The sequence below is a fragment of the Phascolarctos cinereus genome, unplaced genomic scaffold (assembly GCF_003287225.1).
Source record: "Phascolarctos cinereus isolate Bilbo 61053 unplaced genomic scaffold, phaCin_HiC Scaffold_4;HRSCAF=312, whole genome shotgun sequence".
NCBI lineage: Eukaryota > Metazoa > Chordata > Mammalia > Diprotodontia > Phascolarctidae > Phascolarctos > Phascolarctos cinereus.
This window is the reverse complement of record NW_027555847.1, coordinates 174627790-174646393: the sequence shown is the minus strand read 5'-3', so window position 1 is coordinate 174646393 and position 18604 is coordinate 174627790. Positions and strand designations below refer to the sequence as shown.

At 39.9% G+C, this 18604-nt stretch overlaps 1 protein-coding gene across 1 annotated transcript; it reads right to left on the bottom strand.

Moving 5' to 3' along the window:
• Positions 1-1240: 1240 nt before the first annotated feature.
• Positions 1241-17910, bottom strand: NTAN1 (N-terminal asparagine amidase). The gene is given in 11 exon segments (XM_021001764.2): positions 1241-1592; positions 2103-2216; positions 4105-4202; positions 7732-7785; positions 8689-8742; positions 9714-9787; positions 12674-12782; positions 13169-13234; positions 13311-13413; positions 17764-17795; positions 17798-17910. Coding segments are annotated over 11 exon segments (930 nt in total). The 5' UTR covers positions 17844-17910; the 3' UTR covers positions 1241-1412.
• Between the last annotated feature and the right edge of the window lie 694 nt (positions 17911-18604).

Here is an 18604-nt window from a genome sequence, read left to right as displayed (position 1 = left end):
ACAACAGTTGGAACTGAGTCTTCCACAAAGTCATGTTTTCTAATCTCGTTTGGCATTTCTTTTATCGTGATCCCCACTGTGTCTGTTCTAGGTTTTTTTCTTCTGTTGCCAACCATCTCTTACAGGTTCCAGAATTTAAAGCTAGAAGGGACCTTAGAAATCAACAGATGACATCCCTGCTCTTCTGAGAAGACTGATGCTATGGTAAATAAGGATTTTCATTTCCCTTCAGCCTTCATTAGCTTTTTTTTTTTTAAACAGGCAGACACAGTGTGAGGCATTTTTACTATGAGCTATAGGAGAGTCAATCCCAGCACCCTCCTTGGAAACAGGCCCTGTGATAGCTAAGCTTTTCACTTCACTTTTATTGTTTATTGTGAGCCATGTCTTGTCTTAAAAATACAGGAACAGTTTTTCTCTGGTGTGACTTATGCTACTGGATTACCAGTAGTAGATACACCTCTTCAGAGCTTTGGTTTCCCCTTCTTCACTGACCAGTACTATGTCACCCACACAGGCTTTAGGAAGCCTGCTCAGGTAGAGATGGTGTATACATTCTGGGCACTGACACTATCAACACAGTTGGTGATGGCTCCTACTGGGGTGCCCAAGGAAAAGTGGAACTTTGCTCTGGAAAACCCATGCTATACTTAGTCATCTTAGATCCCAGAAGGCACAAAAGATACCTTCCTCAGCTTTTGACACTGTTGACTATTTCCTTCTCCCTGGGACACTCTTGGTTCTCTTCTTGCCTGACTTCCTTTTTTTGGTTTCATGCATCCATCTCCCACCTCCTAAGATTCTGTGCTGGTCTCTCTTTTTCTGTAATCTCCATAGTAATTTCACTCACTGTAGTAATCTTAGCTTCCATAAGTTTAATTGTCTTTGTGCAGGTAATTCCTAATTCTTCATATCCACCAACTCAGCTCTTCCTCCAGAACTTCTCATTTCCCTTCATTACTTAGAAATTTTCCTCTCATTTAAATGGCATCACACTATACTATACATATTTAATAAGATGTTTTTAAAAGTGTTTCGCCAGTTTCAGTTATCTTTATCTTGTCCACTGTGGAAGAAGAATAAAAAATTCTGACCAATAGTTACTCTAGATCAAAAAAGAAGAGAAGACACAAACGTAGGCCTGGAGAGAGAAAATTGGTTGCTTTTTTAGCTTTCTAAAAAACTGGACATTTACTGTTTTGTTTTTTTTTTCCATAAAGCAATAATATGAACAAATACCTCTGCCAAAATAAGATTTTATTTTGAAAAGGACTTAAAAGACACTGAGGAATGAATCATCAGACTTCACGTCGACAGGTTTCAAAATTCATGTTCTCTCCACTCAGAGCCAGTTGCCTTTGCCAGGGTTACACTTATATAAGGCTTTTTTGTTTAGTTGGTAATGCCTACATTTAGCTTCCTGGTGAAGAAATCTTTTCCCATAATCCTCCTTCATTTTTTTTGTAGAGTAGAGCCCTATTTCCAGGAAATAATGAGTTACCTGGAAATGGGTATTTTTTTAAAAACATCAATGTAGATCTGATATGCGGGACAAAGTGGGGTGGCTCGGCAAGAGGCGAAGTGGAAAGATTCTGAAAAATAAGATATTGTGAGAGGAAAGATAAGCCTTGCTATATTTCCTTATTTTGACAGTAATATGAATTAAAACATGCAAGTTTCCTCCAAACATTAATAGACCAAATTTTTATGATACAGATAGGGAAACTGAAGTAAGGGTCAGTAAGTGACAAGACACAGTGAACAGCCTGTACACAATCTTCTTACACAATTGTTCCTGAAAGAAGATTTCACTTCTGGTACCAAACATCCATTTGTTACTAAAGAGGGAAACTGAATGGGGTCTGTTCAAGGCCCACCTAAAAAATTATAATTCTTATGGAAAAGGTAGTTGGATAAGAATTTCAGGAGTGGAAAGGGACTTGGAGATCACCTAATCTAATTCCCTCATTTTACAGACAAGGAAACAAGTGCAAAAAAGGGGAGACAATTGATTAAGACTACACAACTGGCCAGACGAAAAACCAAGGTTAAGGTCCAGCTGTCACCAATTTCAGGGTTCCCCCTACTGTATCATATCTCACCTCTAATAGCTGTTTATCATCTTGTTGAAGCCAAAAGTCCACACGAGGAAAGGGCCTCCAGAAATAAGGTCCAATATGAAGTTGTTCTGTCTTTGCATCATAAATATTAATCATCTAATAAAAATTTTAAGAGAGAAGCATAAAATTTCATCTTTTAAGGAACACACTACTCATGGGAAATCACAGAATTCTAATATTTGGTTGGGACTTCAAGAAGCCATCTAGTACAATTTATATAAGAAATAGAATTCTTACTAAAATATACCCTAAAATAGTCAAGTAGCATTTAACTGAAAACCTTTAATGAAAGGAAAACCATTTACTACCCGGCCTAGTTCTACTTTTGCATAGCTTTAATTATTATGAAATTTGTCTCTATCAATCCCAGGTTTGTTTTCTTTATAATTTCTACCCACTACTCCTAGAATTGGATATAAGATTTCTGTTAAAAAGTCAACTGCTTGAGGGCAGTGAGTATTTTCCATTTGTGTCTTTGAATTCCCAGTAATGACCACAGTGCAAGACATGGTGTAAACACAAAGATGCTTGTTGAATTGGGGGGTGAGGGAGGTGAAGGGAAAAGAAGGCTCTAAAGATAAGACTTAGAAAGTGACAACATTCTTAATTGTGTCTACAACAAAGCTCTGCTTAATTATATTAACAGTGGTTGATCAGAAAAGGACAAAATCTGGGCATGGATCTGGGAAAGGAAGTTGAAAGGTTATTAACTTCCACCAACTCTGAAAGGTCTACTGGCAAATGGTTGATTTTGAATTGATTTATACTACATTTGATTCAGTAGCAGCAATATTATTATTCCCCAAAAGTGCCTGAGTTTTCAGTGGGGGTGAGGGGGAGAGGAGGAAATGAAAGAAGGGAGCATAGGGATAGGATTTGCCCCTCCCAAAAATGGAGAGAAAAAGAAGAGTATTGAGGCAGTTTTAAAATGAAGAGAACAGAAGGAATCAGACAAGTATGACAGCTTTGAAAGTTACATGTTGAATTTATTTATTATATATACATAAAAAGAAAAGCAGCTGAACACAATTAGTTTCGTGTACAATCCTTTTTCTGTTCTACTTTGTATGTAGAAATGTTCTTTTTTTATTTGGTGTTTATATATAAAGTTCAGGATAAAAAAATTAAGAACAAAACCTCCCAAAACCCTGAACTATATAATAAACATTTTAGGATTTACTATTGATGCAAAGTTTCAACCTCATGGATAACCCTTCAAGATACAAAGGTAGGGTAGAGATCTTTGTTGGTCACTGATCACAGAATCAAGCAAAACTGGCCTACAGGAAGACCAAGCCCAGAAACCTAAGGCTCAGTCCTGTTCTAATCTGCATGCAGTAAATGCTACTTCTTAGTTGTCTGATTGATTCCATAGACACAGTCCTGAAGGATAAGTCCTGATTCTATTTAAATATGTAACCCTGTCTGACCCCTCCCTCCTAGCAATTATTATGTATTTTAAGGGCAGTTAGTAACTGCACACCAGTTTTTTTCTCTGGGAGATAAGAAGTCCTTAGATATAAAAGGGAAAAAAAGCTGCTTTTGTCCCCCTCTGGCTCAATACAAGGCTCCCCTCAAGGATTCAGGAAGTAAGAAAAAAGTCTTGCTTGGAGAGAAGGGAAAACCTCATGTGGGGAGCCCTGTGAGTTTTGTACATTATATAAACTGCAACGTAGGTTTACACCAGCCTGTTTTATCCTTTGGGGATCAGAAAGGGAGAAGCTCTTATTATGTGAAAGTGTTTGGTTTGCTGCACCTCGGCATCTACTTTCTTCCATGTCCTGATAACCAATTCACAACTTCACAAGGCTAGTAAACACATGTCAGCATTTTCTCATTTCCAAGGTTACGAATATCTTGAAATACCTGTGGTTTGATAAATCTTGGAGTCCCGAGGCTTCAATGTAACACCATGAAACTAAGATGCATTTTAAAAATTTAAACCCTTAACACAAAAAGAAAAAAAATCACTTTTTTCACTCACTGGTCCTCCAGTTAAAGAGCGAGCAGAGCGCAGCTCTTCCTCTGGACCTCTCTCTGGAAATGAGGCCCTGAAAATCTCTGCGGTTTTAATGTTGATAGCTGTGACAGCAAGAAGATATTTTGCAATTAAAAGGCAATTGAATAAAAAGGGACATCTTCGTGTTTTGAGATCTATATCCACAAAGAAAAGCCAGTATTTGGAAAATAAAGCAATGAATTTACAGTCTACCTCATGGGAAAGTATGAGCACAGCAAAATAATCATAAGCGCCTGTAGTTTTCCAATGAAATATAGGGAGAAGGCTATCCTCCAATTCCATTCAACAATGATTATTAAGCAATTTACTATGAATAAGGCACTGTTCTGGTACTCAAATGGGATTTGTGACCTCATTGATCTGGGAGTTTCTTCTGACAATGCAAGATCACAAGCCTTCCAAGCCTGTCCATCCTGTGCCTATATCCTCCCATAACTGTTCAGGGGGCCAATGCCACCTGCCAGTGCCCCTCCTCCACTTCTGCATTAGGAGAGTGACAGCTGAGCATTCTGGCTCGCTGCCTGGCCTCTCCCACTCTCCCCATGTTGCCAGCTTCTCATACATCTCCCCAGTGACATCCTTCATTTCTGTTCTTTCAAATTCCTCACTGGTTAGGTTATAGCCCACTCATATCCACCATACACCTCTCATTGTCTTGTTTACAATCAGCCTTAATTCCTGGGAGATTGTTGTATTACACATCTCATGTGATACAACAATGCTGGTCAAATGTGAGCATTTTTAAAATGAGCTTTTTGTTTCTTTTCCCATGGGAAGCTTGAGGGCATTAAGAGAAGCCAGGACCCTCTCTCCTCTTTCTGTTTAGCTCTTGGCCCAGCTCTGTTTGAGCTATCCCAGATATGCAGACTGAAGGACAGACACTATGGGATATCCCTCCTAATTCAGGTAAAACCTGGTCAGTCTCTGGAGATATAAAAACAAGAGTCCCCTGATCTCACACTCTTCTGGAGAACATGCCCACGGACAAGTATGACAAAAGGCAGGGTGTGATGAGACAAAGGTGTTTGAAGTGCTCTAGGAAAATGTGAAGAGAGAGAATGCTTTTACAAGGCTAGAAAGAACTGACAAGAACTTCTCTGAAGAGGTGGTACCTGAGTTCAGCCTTGAAGAAGATGAAGTTTCCTTATTGGAAAGGCAAAGATAAAGGAAACAGTAAGGAGTGGCCTTCACAAATATATGGAGGCAGGGTGTAACACGTGGTGGTACTGAAGAGGCAAGAGGGGGAAAAGTAAGGGAATAAGTATTTCTACAGTGCCTACTGTATGAAGCACTTCACAAATACTATCTCATTTCATCCTCAGAACTTTTCAAGGTAGGTAATATTAGTATTCTCATTTTACAGTTGAGGAAACTGAGGCAAACAGAGACCGAGTCTAGGGTCACACAACAATAAGTGAGGAAAGAGCACTAGCTCTTGAAATCTCCCCTCTGATACTTATCACCCGTGCGACCTTAGACAAATCACTTAACTAACCTCCAAGGGCCTCAATTTCCTCACCATAAATGAAGACATTGGCACAAGACAATCAAAACTGGATGTTCCAAAATGACAAAGAACATACTTGGCTCCCCAGAAGAAACGGGAGAAGACACTTCCTTTCTCTCTCTACTTCTCTGCTCCCTCTACTGACATCTGCTCCTTTGCAGAGTCAGGGTTCATAGGTACGGACTACTGCATGTCATGTCAGACTGTCAGGTTTTTTGTTTGTTTTTTTTGATGTGTTGCTCAGTTTTGCTTGTTTTTTTTTTTTGAGTGAGGCAGTTGGGGTTAAGTGACTTGCCTAAGGTCACACAGCTAGTGAGTGTTATGTGTCTGAGGCTGGATTTGAACTCAGGTCTTCCTGACTCTAGGGCCGGTGCTGTATCCATTGAACCACCTTGCTACCCCATTTAAAAAAAATTTTTTCTCTTAAAAAAAAAGCATTATAAGGGGTTGTTCTCTGGGAGGGAGGAGGAAAAGGGATATGGGGAGAATTTAAAACAGGCCAATATAAATTTTTTTTTTAATGAAAGTATTGGTCTAGCTTCCCTCTGAGATATCTTCTACCTCTAGATCTATGATCTTGGGCAGAACTCGGGAAACAGTAGTTTAATGTGTTGGAACACCAGGGGATAGGAGGGGGGAGGGGGGAGGAGAACGTGGGACAAAGCCAGAAAGGCCAAAAGCATGCTGTGAAGGGCCTTCAATGCCACGAGGAGGAGCACACATTATATCCCAGAAACAACGGGGACCCAGAAAGTGACATGATTGAAGCTGCACACTGGAAAGATTATATTGGTGACCATATGATGGATGGATTGGAAAAAGAAGAGAGTGGAGGCAGGGAGACAAGTCAGGCAGCTATTATGACAGTCTTGGCAAGAGATGAAAGAACCTGGACTGAGGTACTGGTGGTATGAGTTGTGAGGCATGTGGAGATAAAATCATGGACATGGGGGATAAGGGAAAAGTAAAAGATGCCTCCAGAGCTTTGAATCTTTATGCAAGCATTTTTAAGTGTTTGTCCTGATTAATGATGTTCTCCCAGCAATGTTATTTGAGAATCATGAAACACCATGATCTCAAAAAAAAAAAAAATTAGAAGTAACTCAAAAGGCAAATGAATGACAGATGGCAGGTTTAAGTAGGCTATAACCTGTAATCAATGATAAATTTGCATGTAAGGTGTGATTTTAGAACATCATTAACAACACGCATGACAGGAAAACAAGGTGGACTGGTCATGAAGCAAGAATACAAGATTTGAACATGTAAATGCTATGTTGGTACCCTCAAGATTTGTGGCTAGGCAACAGGGTCAAGTAACTCGCCCAGGGTCACACAGCTAGCAAGTGTAAAGTGTCTGAGGCTGGATTTGAACTCAGGTCCTCGACTCCAGGGCAGTGCTTTATCCACTACACCACCTAGTTGCCCCACCCTCAAGATTTTAAAGATACAAGAGCAAGACCTCTGTTTTCTTGGGGAAACCAATTATGGAAGATGGATGGAAGGACACAGACAAGGATCACACAGGAGAAGAATAGGGATATGCATCAGTGAAGGGCATGTTCCCCAACCCCCATGGAATTCTCTGACCTGAACTAGCAAATGTTTAGCATAAATTTCCACAATTAGATTGAAATTCACTCAATTATATTCTGTCCCTTAAAAAAATGTTAATAAAACATTCACTGAACATTCACTTTTGAGTATTTTTTTTCCAAGTCTGGTGGTGACTAACTTTGTAGTATGGAATAATTGTTCTTGTGACCATTGCTGTTGGATAATGGCTGAATTAAGGTGTGTAGGTCAGTCTGTCTGTCACCCTGGATTAAAGCAAAGCCAACTAGTGCCCCAGAAAGCTGTAATCCATATCCCTGATCACAGAACGTTATGGTTTATAACATAAAATAATACAGCAGGCAGCAGAGACAAGGTTCAGTGGTAACTATTTGCTGGACCAGATTTCACTCTTAGACTCCTACTCTTAACCCTGATCTCTGTCTTGAAAAGACAATAATAACACTCTACATTCAGACAATTTATAAAGTACTTCTGCATCTCTTTTCTTAGTTGCTACTAGTACTTACCAATCCCACAAACTACTGGAAAGTGATTTCCATTTTCTTCTTGATCATTTAATTCTATTTGGAAAAAAAAAGCAGCAACAAAAGTAATTACAGCAACTTTGAAAAATATAACATTGTGCAAGGGTGAGACAAAGAAAAATTGTAGTTTTCTCCCATAAAAAAGAACAAGAAAGGCACCCCATCTTTCAAAGGTGAAAACCAGAAGAACATAAATAGTATTTAAGCTTTCATGTATCCCTGCTAAATCTCTGGGAGGTTTGAGCCATATCAGAATAAATGATGACTTTTAGCATTATCCAAGGTGCTGGGATACAAAGACAAAAATAACGATGTTTCTGTACTCATGAGCTTACTCTCTACTTGGTAGAGAAAACATGTACACAGGTAAGAAAAAAAATTCCACACAAAATGATTTCAAGAGAAAGAATGCTGATTACTGGGACCTTAGGAAAGTGGCATGTAGAAGGTGGTATCTGAACTGTGCTCTGAAAAAAACCTAGGGATTCTACAAAGCAGAAGAGAGAAAAGTACATTCCAGACATGAGGGAAAGCACAGAAATGTGCTGTCAAGTGCAAGGAATAGCTAGCAGGCCAGTTATACTGGAATGGGGACTGATGACAGGGAAATAAGATATATAAGACTGAAAAGGGGGTCAGACTGTGAATACTAAATGTCAGACTGAAAATTTTGTTTTTTGTTTTAGAGGCAACAGGGAGTCTGAAGATTTGTGAGTGGGGGGTGATATAGTTAGATCTGGGTTTTAGGAATACTATTATGGCTGCTGTAAAAACCAGCTGCACAGTATACAGCAGCAGGCAGGGCTAATTCTGACATGGGAAACAGTAAAAAACTGGGTCTCTATTGACACCATCATGGTCAACATTTACTGAAAGCCTACTAAACGCTGGACACTTGCTAGGCACTGTTGCTTTGTAGTGGGAAGCATGTGTACTTACCTGTGACACAGAAAGTCATTAAGTGAATATCATCTTCCTGTCTGTCAAATTCATCTACAATTAAAATTGTGAAAGAAATGAAAATGACTAAGACTGGCAGTGCATGCACTGAGCACAAGAGCAGGATGGCTGGGACAAGCCATACGAATTATCCTGCTGTCTACCTGAGATCATTGGCCAAGCAAGCTGTTACCACCAGAGAAGCAGCATCCCGTTCCCCACAACAAATATGTAGCGATTATTCAGTGCTTGAAACCCCACAGGAATTGGAGACATAGCTAGAACCCTTAGTGCTAGATGGTAAGGCACTCCCACTAGTAGAAGATAATGGGTAAAGCAGGGTACTTGAAACTTAATTCTTTTCCTTTCATATGGAGAAAGGAGGGACAGAAGGAGAAAGTGAGAGGAGGAAGAGAGGGAAGGAAGAAGGATGGATTTATTAAGCATCTACCATGTGCCAGGCACTGTGCTAAGTGCTGCACAAATATTATCTCATTTGATCCTCACAACCACCTGGAAGGTAGGTGCTGTTCTTATTCCCATTTTAGCATTGAGGAAACTGGGGGTCACATAGCTACTAAGTGTCTGAGGCTGGATTTAAACTTGTCTCCCTGATCCAGGCTCAGCATACTAGCCACTGGGTCATCTGGCTAAAGATAAATTATTATTTCTTCTATTTAATCGTTTAGCCATCAGTTGTACTTTAAGTTGGCATTTCATTTTGAGGTCTAGAAGGTGATTCTGTTTTAATCCTTTCAAAGAACATAATGTTTTAGAAAACACTTTCAAAATTTTCTCTCAGAAATCTCTTTCCATCCTGTTCATAGTCAAATGGTAAGGCACATTACCACTTTAACTTGGCAACTTGACAATATCAACTCAGGGACCATTTCTTGGTGAAATGTTTGGACATCCCCTCCCACACAAAATGAAGAGCTCTGGGACAGAAAGTAAGAAAAAACATGCTTCCCCATCTCCACCCCTGCCCAAGGGAAAAAAGCAAGCAAGCAAGCAAATGCACTTACTAAGAAGCTGATTTGTAAGTTTTTGTGACAATTGCCTATCGTCATTGAAACCTCCAACTAGATGTACTTCTAACCTAACAAAAATGGAATAATAATAAAGAACAGTTAAAATACACCCATAAGTTGGCAGTTTTGCAATGCCATCCAAAACCCATTTTGCACACTCTGTTCCCTGAATATTTTAAATATTAAATATTAAATTAATATTTGGGTTTAAATCAAAACAATTATCAGCCTACAGAATTACAGCACTACAAAATTAAAAATTATGTAACACCATATTTTCCATCTAAAGCAGTAGAATATCCCGACATGTTTTTTAAACACTTTGGTATCAGATCATTTGAGATTTAAGATCTTGGGCACAAAGTTATCTTTTATAAGTTCTATCAAAGAACTAGCACTCTATGATCACATAATGTTTTTCTTTTCTTTTTTTTTCAGGTGGGGGAGGAAGCAATGGGGGTTAACTGACTTGCCCATGGTCATACAGCTAGTGTGTGTCTTTGATGCCACACTTGAACTCGGGACCTCCTAACTCCAGGGCCAGTGCTCTATTCACTAAGCCACCTAGCTGCTCTGGTACTTACTGTTGAATAATTGCAATGGATATCATAATTGTGACTCTTTCCTTTGCAGTCAATACATATAGAGCCTACTATGTGCCAGGGACTGTGCTGAGTGATTAAAAAGACAAAAAAAAAAGTGAAACAATCCCTATGTTCTAATCAATTTTTAAAAATATTTCAGTTAATCATAAGGGATATCTTCAGTGAAGAATATCATAATGGCTAATTTATGTCAGTGACTGAGTAGCAGAATAAAAAATTAAAATCTCACAAGGAAATCAAAGCTACATAACCTGTTAATTAGGATTCTGGCAAAATGTAATTTGAACATAATCTAGAGAAACAACTCAACTGGCTACATCAGACTATACTGGAATACCAATAATCTAAAGAAGCATCGTTTCTGGGACTCTTCTGTAAAAACTGAACTATGGCTAGTTTTAAAATAGCAGTTACAAAGTCAAACTGTCCTACATAGGTATTTTTCTATCAGTCGTATATTATTTTGACACAAGTCTTTGAGAAGCAACATGGTACCTGGCTTCAAATCACAGCTCTTCCACATGCTACCTTGTGGGACTTTAGGAAAGTCATTTAACTTTTCTGTGCTTCAGATTCCTTATTTGTAAAATGAGGGGTTGGACTAGCTGACCTTGAACGTCCTTTTTCAGTTTTAAGTCAAGGATCCTATGACCCTTTGATGGGTTGACTATTTATTATGTAGGTACATGCTCTTTACCAAGGAGATAATTTTCTCTAAAGTCACCAGGGTCCCAACCATCCTTTAAAATGTACAAAAATTCTACCTAAATTAATTTACTTATTCAGTGCCATACCAATCAAACTACCAAAAAATTATTTTCTAGAGCTAGAAAAAACAAAAACAAAACTCATCTGGAAGAAGAAAAGGTCCAGAATATCAAGGGAACAAATGAAAAGAAATGCAAGGGAAGGTGGCCTAGCTGTACCAGGTCTTAAATTGTATTATAAAGCAGCAATCATCAAAACTACTTGGTACTGGCTAAGAAACAGAGTGGTGGATCAATGGAATAGGTGAGGTATGCAAGACACAACAGTCAATGAATATAGTAATCTACCATTTGATAAATCCAAAGACTCCAACTTCTGGGATTAGAACTCACTATTTAACAAAACTGCTGGGAAAACTGGAAAATAGTATGGCAGAAAATAGGCATAGACCAACATCCTACACACTATTCCAAGAGAAAGTCAAAATGGGTACCTGATTTAGACATAAAGACTGATACTATCAGCAAACTAGAAGAGCAAGGAATAGTTTACCTATCAGATCTATAGAGAATGGAAGAATTTGTGACTAAACAAGAGATACAGCACATTATGAAATGCAAAATGGATGACTTTGATTACATTAAATTGAAAAGTTTTTGCCTACACAAAGCCAATGTGACCAAGATTAGAAGGGAAGCAGAAAGCTGGGAAACAATTTTTACAGCCAGTGTCTCTGATAAAGGTCTCATTTCTAAAATATATAGAGAACTGAGTCAAATTTATAAGAATATAAGTCATTCTCCAATTGATAACACTAATACATACACTAATGGTACACTAATGCATTGTTGGTGGAGTTGTGAACTGATCTAGCCATTCTGGAGAACAATTTGGAACTATGCCCAAAGGGCTATAAAATTGTGCATACCCTTTGACCCAGAAATACCACTTCTAGGTCTGAATCCCAAAGACATCATAAAAATGGGGGAAAAAAGACCCACATATACAAAAATATCTACAGCAGCTCTTGGTGTGGTGGCAAAGAACTGGAAATTGAGGGGATGCCCACCAACTGGGGACTGGCTGAACAAGTTATGGTATATGAATGTAAGAAATGATGAGCTGGAGGACTTCAGAAAAACCTGGAAAGACTTATATGAACTGATGCTGAGTGAAATGAGCAGAACGAGGAGAACACTGTACACAGCAACAGCCACATTGTGTGATGACTGACTTTGATAGATTTAGCTCTTCTCAGCAATGCAAGAATCTAAGACAACTCCAAGACTCATGATGGAAAATGCTATCCACATCCAGAGAAAGAACCATGGAGTCTGGATGCAGATGGAAGCAGACTATTTGGTTTCCTTTTCTTTTGTTGTTTTACTTCCTCCTTCTCGTGGTTCCGCCCATTGGTTCTAATTCTTCTTTACAGCATGAGTAATGTGAAAATATGCTTAATATGAATGTATAAGTAGAGCCTGTATCAGATTACATGCCATCTTGGGGAGAGGGGGAGGAGAGGGAGTGGAAGAAAATTTAAAACTCAAAATCTTATGGAAGTGAATGGTGAAAACTAAAAATAAATTATTAAAAAAATTATTTTAAAAAATGTACAAAAAGTATTCTAGAGGAGCTTACCTTCCATTCTGGGTCGGGTTAGATAAGGACTTTAAGGAATTCATGATCAGAGGGACTTCAGTTTTGGTGTCTGATCCATCACAATGTGTCATGCAAGTAGCCCCATTACCTGAAAAAACAAGGAAGAACTAATAATGGTATTTTTGAGAAGAAATAATTGAACTAACACAAGTACATGAGGTAAGAAAGCAAGAAGTAACAAGCCTAGCTAGCTGTGTTCATTCACATCTCATTTTTTATTATGTTGCCAAAAGACACACAAAAACCTTAATTAAAAAAAAAAAGCATGTTGCCAGGCAAACTCCACTCTGACAATGGTGAGAATCTGGTTCTTAAAACAATATTTGGATTAGAAAAAAGGAAATGTATAACCAAGGTCAAGTTCTGAGCAGGAAATGAAGAAAGTCAACTTAGAAATAGTATTGTCGTCACCCCTCCCCTCCCAGCCCCCAAAGCCTAGCACATAAGTAACTGTTTCCTTTATCTCTTTCATACCTGTGTGTCTCAGGACCACAATGTGGCAAGTAGTTGCATCATCAGAACCCAGAATGGAGATGGAGCCTGTTTAGACGAGAAATAAAATAAAATATCCAGCAGCATTTTACTTCATTGTCTAATTCACTGCTTCCTAACCTACCATCCTTTGGGGAGGTCACTGCAAGCTCTCTTTGCTGTACATAGAGAAGGCCCTTGGGTCCCACAAGCTGAACAGACTGACCTCTGAGAAGTTTGGCTCTTTCCTGTTTAATTGAAAAATAAGAGTTATGTAAATTAGAGAGGGCTAAATGGTGAGAGCTGATGAGAGCCACAGTGTACTTACTCTAAATGGGAATAGGCTCAAACATGTCTGCAGTAAATTGATAAATGTTTGGAGAAATACCTGGAATTAAAAGGTCGTATAGCTACCTGGTTATAAGAACAATGAAAAAAATTAGCTCATTTAAATAAAACTAAATGTTTCTTAATGAAAGAAATTTATGGTAAAAAGCCAGTGCTATTGTTCTTTTATCAGAATATAAATCTTTTCATATGACCTTGTAATTTCAAAAGCTCTATGAGGAGCTTCCTTAACTAATTTCCATAAGGAGAAGGATGATACCTTATTCAAACTTTGCATTTCCTCCAGCACCCAAAATAGTGCTCTGAATACTGTACGTACTTCTTAAACGGTCTTTGAATGGAATTATTACAAAGAAATCAGATTACAAGGCTGGGGATTAGGTGGAAAGGGTATATTTTTGGTGTATTTTTAAGTGGGTTAGAGTGGTATATTTAAGAGGTTCTGTTAATATTAGCAAAATATACCATAATATTTAAAACTTCATTATTCCCATGAAATTATAGATTGAAACCAAATCAATTACTCCCCTATCAAAAGTGACAAATTTAAGCAATATTATTAGAAGCAAAAGTTTTCAAATTTTTCTTTTCCATTTATCATACTTATCACAGCAAAAACAAGATTTCAAATAAGGACACAATAAAATAGCATTTAGAATACTTCTTTATCTAAGACTTATACATTCTTTGCCTTGGTTGTCTTCCTTGATGATTTTATATAAAGACTTAATAAAATATAAGGAAATGTAATCAATATAAAGATCACTTTGATTAACTCTACAGTATTTTTATCTTATAATAAGCTTCCACTAATTATAATCCAAGTAATAATTAAAATTCTCTAAACCCTCAATTTAGAAAATAAATTGACTCTAAAGTCAATTTCCAAGAAAACTACATCAGCAAAAGAGCGTAGCTTTTCAAAGAAGTCACTGAGATATTTCTGTTGCTGCCTGTTTTTCTAAGCTATCACTAGATTATATTTTCCCTCATTCGTTCTGGTCACTAAAATTTACTAAAAATCTTTTTAATCTCCAAAGCAACTGTGCTCTTCTAAATACAAACTGAAGAACTTGGTTTTTATGACTCTACTGCACTACTCCGGCTGGGGGTAGTGGTAAGGAAAGAGAGAAGGCACAGTTAATGTTACAATAACAACCAAAATTCACATATGCAAAATTTGTATTGCACTATCACCTCTGTCCCAAACTGCAAAATAGTAATCACCTGCTCTTAACATACCTTTCATTGATTCCCAAAAGAAAAAATAAAAGAAAGAAAAAAAGTTAAAGCAACATAGCTAAAATAGAATATCAAACCTTCAAATATACCAGTAGTGGAAAAATTACATATCATTATTTATCCATCTTTTAAAACATGCAGACCTGTACTGTAAAGAAACCAGAACATTTTACATTTGAAATGAGTAGACTGTACTTTCTCACTTTCTTAAACAATATTAATACAATTCTTTGAATTCTAATGGATACCCAACATGTTTGTATATATATGTACACACATATATGTGTGTGTATATACATACACACATTTATTTCCTCCATCCCCAAAACAGTTTCTCCTTATTTCCCTATTCTGTCATTTTTTTCTACCATTTTTCTTTTTACCACGTACCTAACCTTAAAACTCTCATTCCTCTTCCCAGCTCTGTACTGAATCAGTCACCAACTTGGGTCAATTCTTCTTTTAGTCAAATATTCCTTCATGTCTCTTAAATCTGTCCTGTGGGTTTTGGCTTCCCCATCCCCCCCCCCCCCAACTTCAAGGCCTTTTTACCACCTTATACCTAGATCACAGCAGTTATCTTTCTAATCAGTTTCCCTGCCTCCACTTCCCATTCACTGAAATCCATTCCACATTTTACTGCCATGTTAATTGTCTTTTTGTGGTCACATCTCTCCTCAGTGAGTTTAGATTTTATCTTCTAGGCAATAGCTCCCCATTGTCTAGAAGAAAAAATTTAAACTCATCCTGGAATTTCAAAGCTCTGTAAAAAGCCTGGTCCTAAACTCTCTTTTCAGCCTTGCTTTGGCCCCCCCAACTCCAACTCCCCCCACTCCAATAAAGAAAATTCTCTCCTGAAACCAAACGTTGGTTTTACTGCCACCTAGACACACCTTACGCTTTCCCACCTTTTTCTCCTAACTAGAACGTTCTCCTCACCTAACCATCTTGCAAAGCCCAGCTCAAATCTCCCCTCCTTTATAAAGAGCTCACATTTGTACATAGCACTTAGGGTTTACAAAAAGCTTACAATGACCACATGAGGTAGGTACTGAAGTACTATTAACCTTACTTTACAGATGTGGAAACTGAGGCATAGAGAAGGCTTCCTTGACTACCACACCCCACCTGCAATACCTGGTCCCCTTTAATAGATTCCTCAAGTACTTAAAATCTATCCCCCTTATTTCGCCTACTAGCCTCATCAATAACCATATTCTGCACAAGAGTTGTTTGGTTTTTTTGGTGAGGCAATTAGGGTTAAGTGACTTGCCCAGAGTCACACAGCTAGTGATTGTTACATGTCTGAGGATGGATTTGAACTCAGGTCCTCCTGACTCCAGGGCCGATGCTCCGTCCACTGCACCACTAGCTGCTCCAGTAACCAGATTCTAAACCAGATCTGAGCTGGAATATTGTGCCCAATAATAACCATTCAAGAATAGGAGGCAGTATGGTGGAATGGTAAGGGCTGTTAGAGTCAGAGTAACTGGTTTCAAATTCCACCTTTCAAATCTGCCACCTGACTAAGTGACCTTGGGCAAGTCATCTTCTCCTGGACTTCAGGTCCCTCACCAGTAAAATAATAAGTATGGATCTGATGTTTTCTAAGGTCTCTCCTACCTTTAACATTGCAAGATGCTCAAAGGCCTTGCCACCGTGAAGCTAAACACACTGTAATAATCTCTTATTCTTCAGAGATGCCAGTTATCTAGAATACCTACACCACCATTCTCCTTAATTTGGACATTTCCTGGTGGCTTGGGAATTAACAGCTAATAAAACAGCTGTCATTTATATAGCACTTACTAAATGTAGGCACTGTGCTAATCATTTTACAATTATCTCATTTGATCCTCAAAACAAACTTGGGAGGTAGGTGCTATTATTATCCCCATTTTACAGATGAGGAAAATGAGGTAAACAGAGGTTAAATGACTTGCCCAGAGCCACAGCTAGTAAGTTATCTGAGGCTGTATTTTGACTGAGGTGTTCCTAATTCCACACCTGGCACTTTGCCTACAACTGTTTGTTTTTTAAAATCAAAGCAATAATCTTTGTGATAAATAAGCATCGGACTCTGGAATCAGTGAGACCAAGGTTCTAATACTGCCTTAGACGCTGATAAACTATAGGCTTCTGGCAACTCATTTGGCCTCTCAGCCTTAGTCCCTCATCTGCAAAATGGGAGTGATAACAGCACCCAGCCCTCAGAGTTGTCAGGGAGGATCCAGTGAAATAACATTTGTAAGGCATTTTACAAAACTTAAACCGCTAAGTAAATGTAAGCTATAACAATAATAAAAATAATAATTGAATGCACGGCAAGTCATCACTCTGTGATGTCATCCGTCCTCTTAGAAAAACGAAGGGCAAACAACAACAAAAATAGTAATAACAATGATAGAGGAGACTGAGTGAGGCAGTACATTAAGGACTGAACGTGGGATTCAGGAAGAGTTCATATCCTGCTTCAGACACTTATAAGTTGTATTATCCTGGGCAAGAGGTTAAGTGTAACCTCTTTATGCCTCAGTTTCCTCATCTGTAAAATGGGCACTAATAGCACCTACCTTCCAAAGTTGCTTTAAAAACCATGAGATAATGTCAGTAAAGCGTTTTGTAAAACCTTTAAATGTACGCATGATTACTCTCACCATCACTAAGCCAAGGAGCCCCTCTCAACGCCCTTCACCCGCCCAGCAGCCCCACACTTATAATTTAATGAAATGAACCAATCAGTCACAGCGGGGGACCGGGGGCGGGGCCATGCTCTGGACGCTCCCATCGCTACGGGCGCAGGGGGAGCCTCGGTCTCGGGACATTGAGACTTCGGGCGGCCCCGGAAGCCGGAGAGATGCCCCGCAACCCTCGCCCGCAGCCTCGTCCAGCCGGACCGAGGGCGGCGGCCCGAGCAGGCAGGCGGCCGGGCTTCCCTGGCTCGTAGCGTGGCGCTGCGTCGCGTCCCGGCTCCCGGCCCCGGCCTCCTGGGCCCCGTCCCCGCTCACCTCCAGGGGCGGGTGGGCCCTCACTATTTCTTGACGGACTGCGGCAGCTGGACTCGCCGCCCCTCGATGAAGAGCGGCATCGCGGTGGTGGCGGCCGCCGGGGAGGCGGAGGTGGTGGGAGGTGCTCCCCCGCAGGCCCCGCCCCGCCCTGGGGTAGGAGTGGGGGGAGGGACGCCAGGCTCCGGCTCTGGCTTCGCCCCCTCCGCGCGCCGCACCCGGACGGATGGCCGCTCATTGCCCCGCAGGTCGCCGGGAAATGTAGTTGGGGTGGGAAAGAAGAGGCAGAGGGGGCGTGGCCAAGGGCCGCCCATGTCCCTCCTGATTCGCCAAGTCTTTCCTCTATGCCCCTCCCCCTCTCGTATTCGCCCCTAGCCCGAGTTGGATCCACCCACCCGAGGTAGTCGGGAAGAGAGGGACGAGGGAAAGAGCGAGGGGGCGTGGCCAAGGGCCGCCAGCCCAGGTGCCTCGTGATTTGCCGCGCCTCTCCCACCCCTAACTCGCACCTGGATCATCTACCCAAGGCACCTGCAATCAGAGCTCCCGCCCCCTTTACTTAAGGCAGCGTTCCTCCTCCCACCCCAAAGCCAAAAGGCTTACAATTCAATCTAATCGGTTTTTAAAATGCTACTGTGTATATGTATAGGGGCAGCTAGGTAATGAGGCATGGAGCAGGATATAGTTAGGAAGACGAGTTCAAATTCAGCCTTAGGCACTTCTAGCTGTACTCCGGGCAGGTCACTTGGCCTCTCAGCCTGTTTCTTCATCTGCAACGTGGGCGTAGTAGTAACCTCTGTCTCCTAGGGTTGTTGTGAAGATAAAACGAGACTTGTAAAGTGCTTTG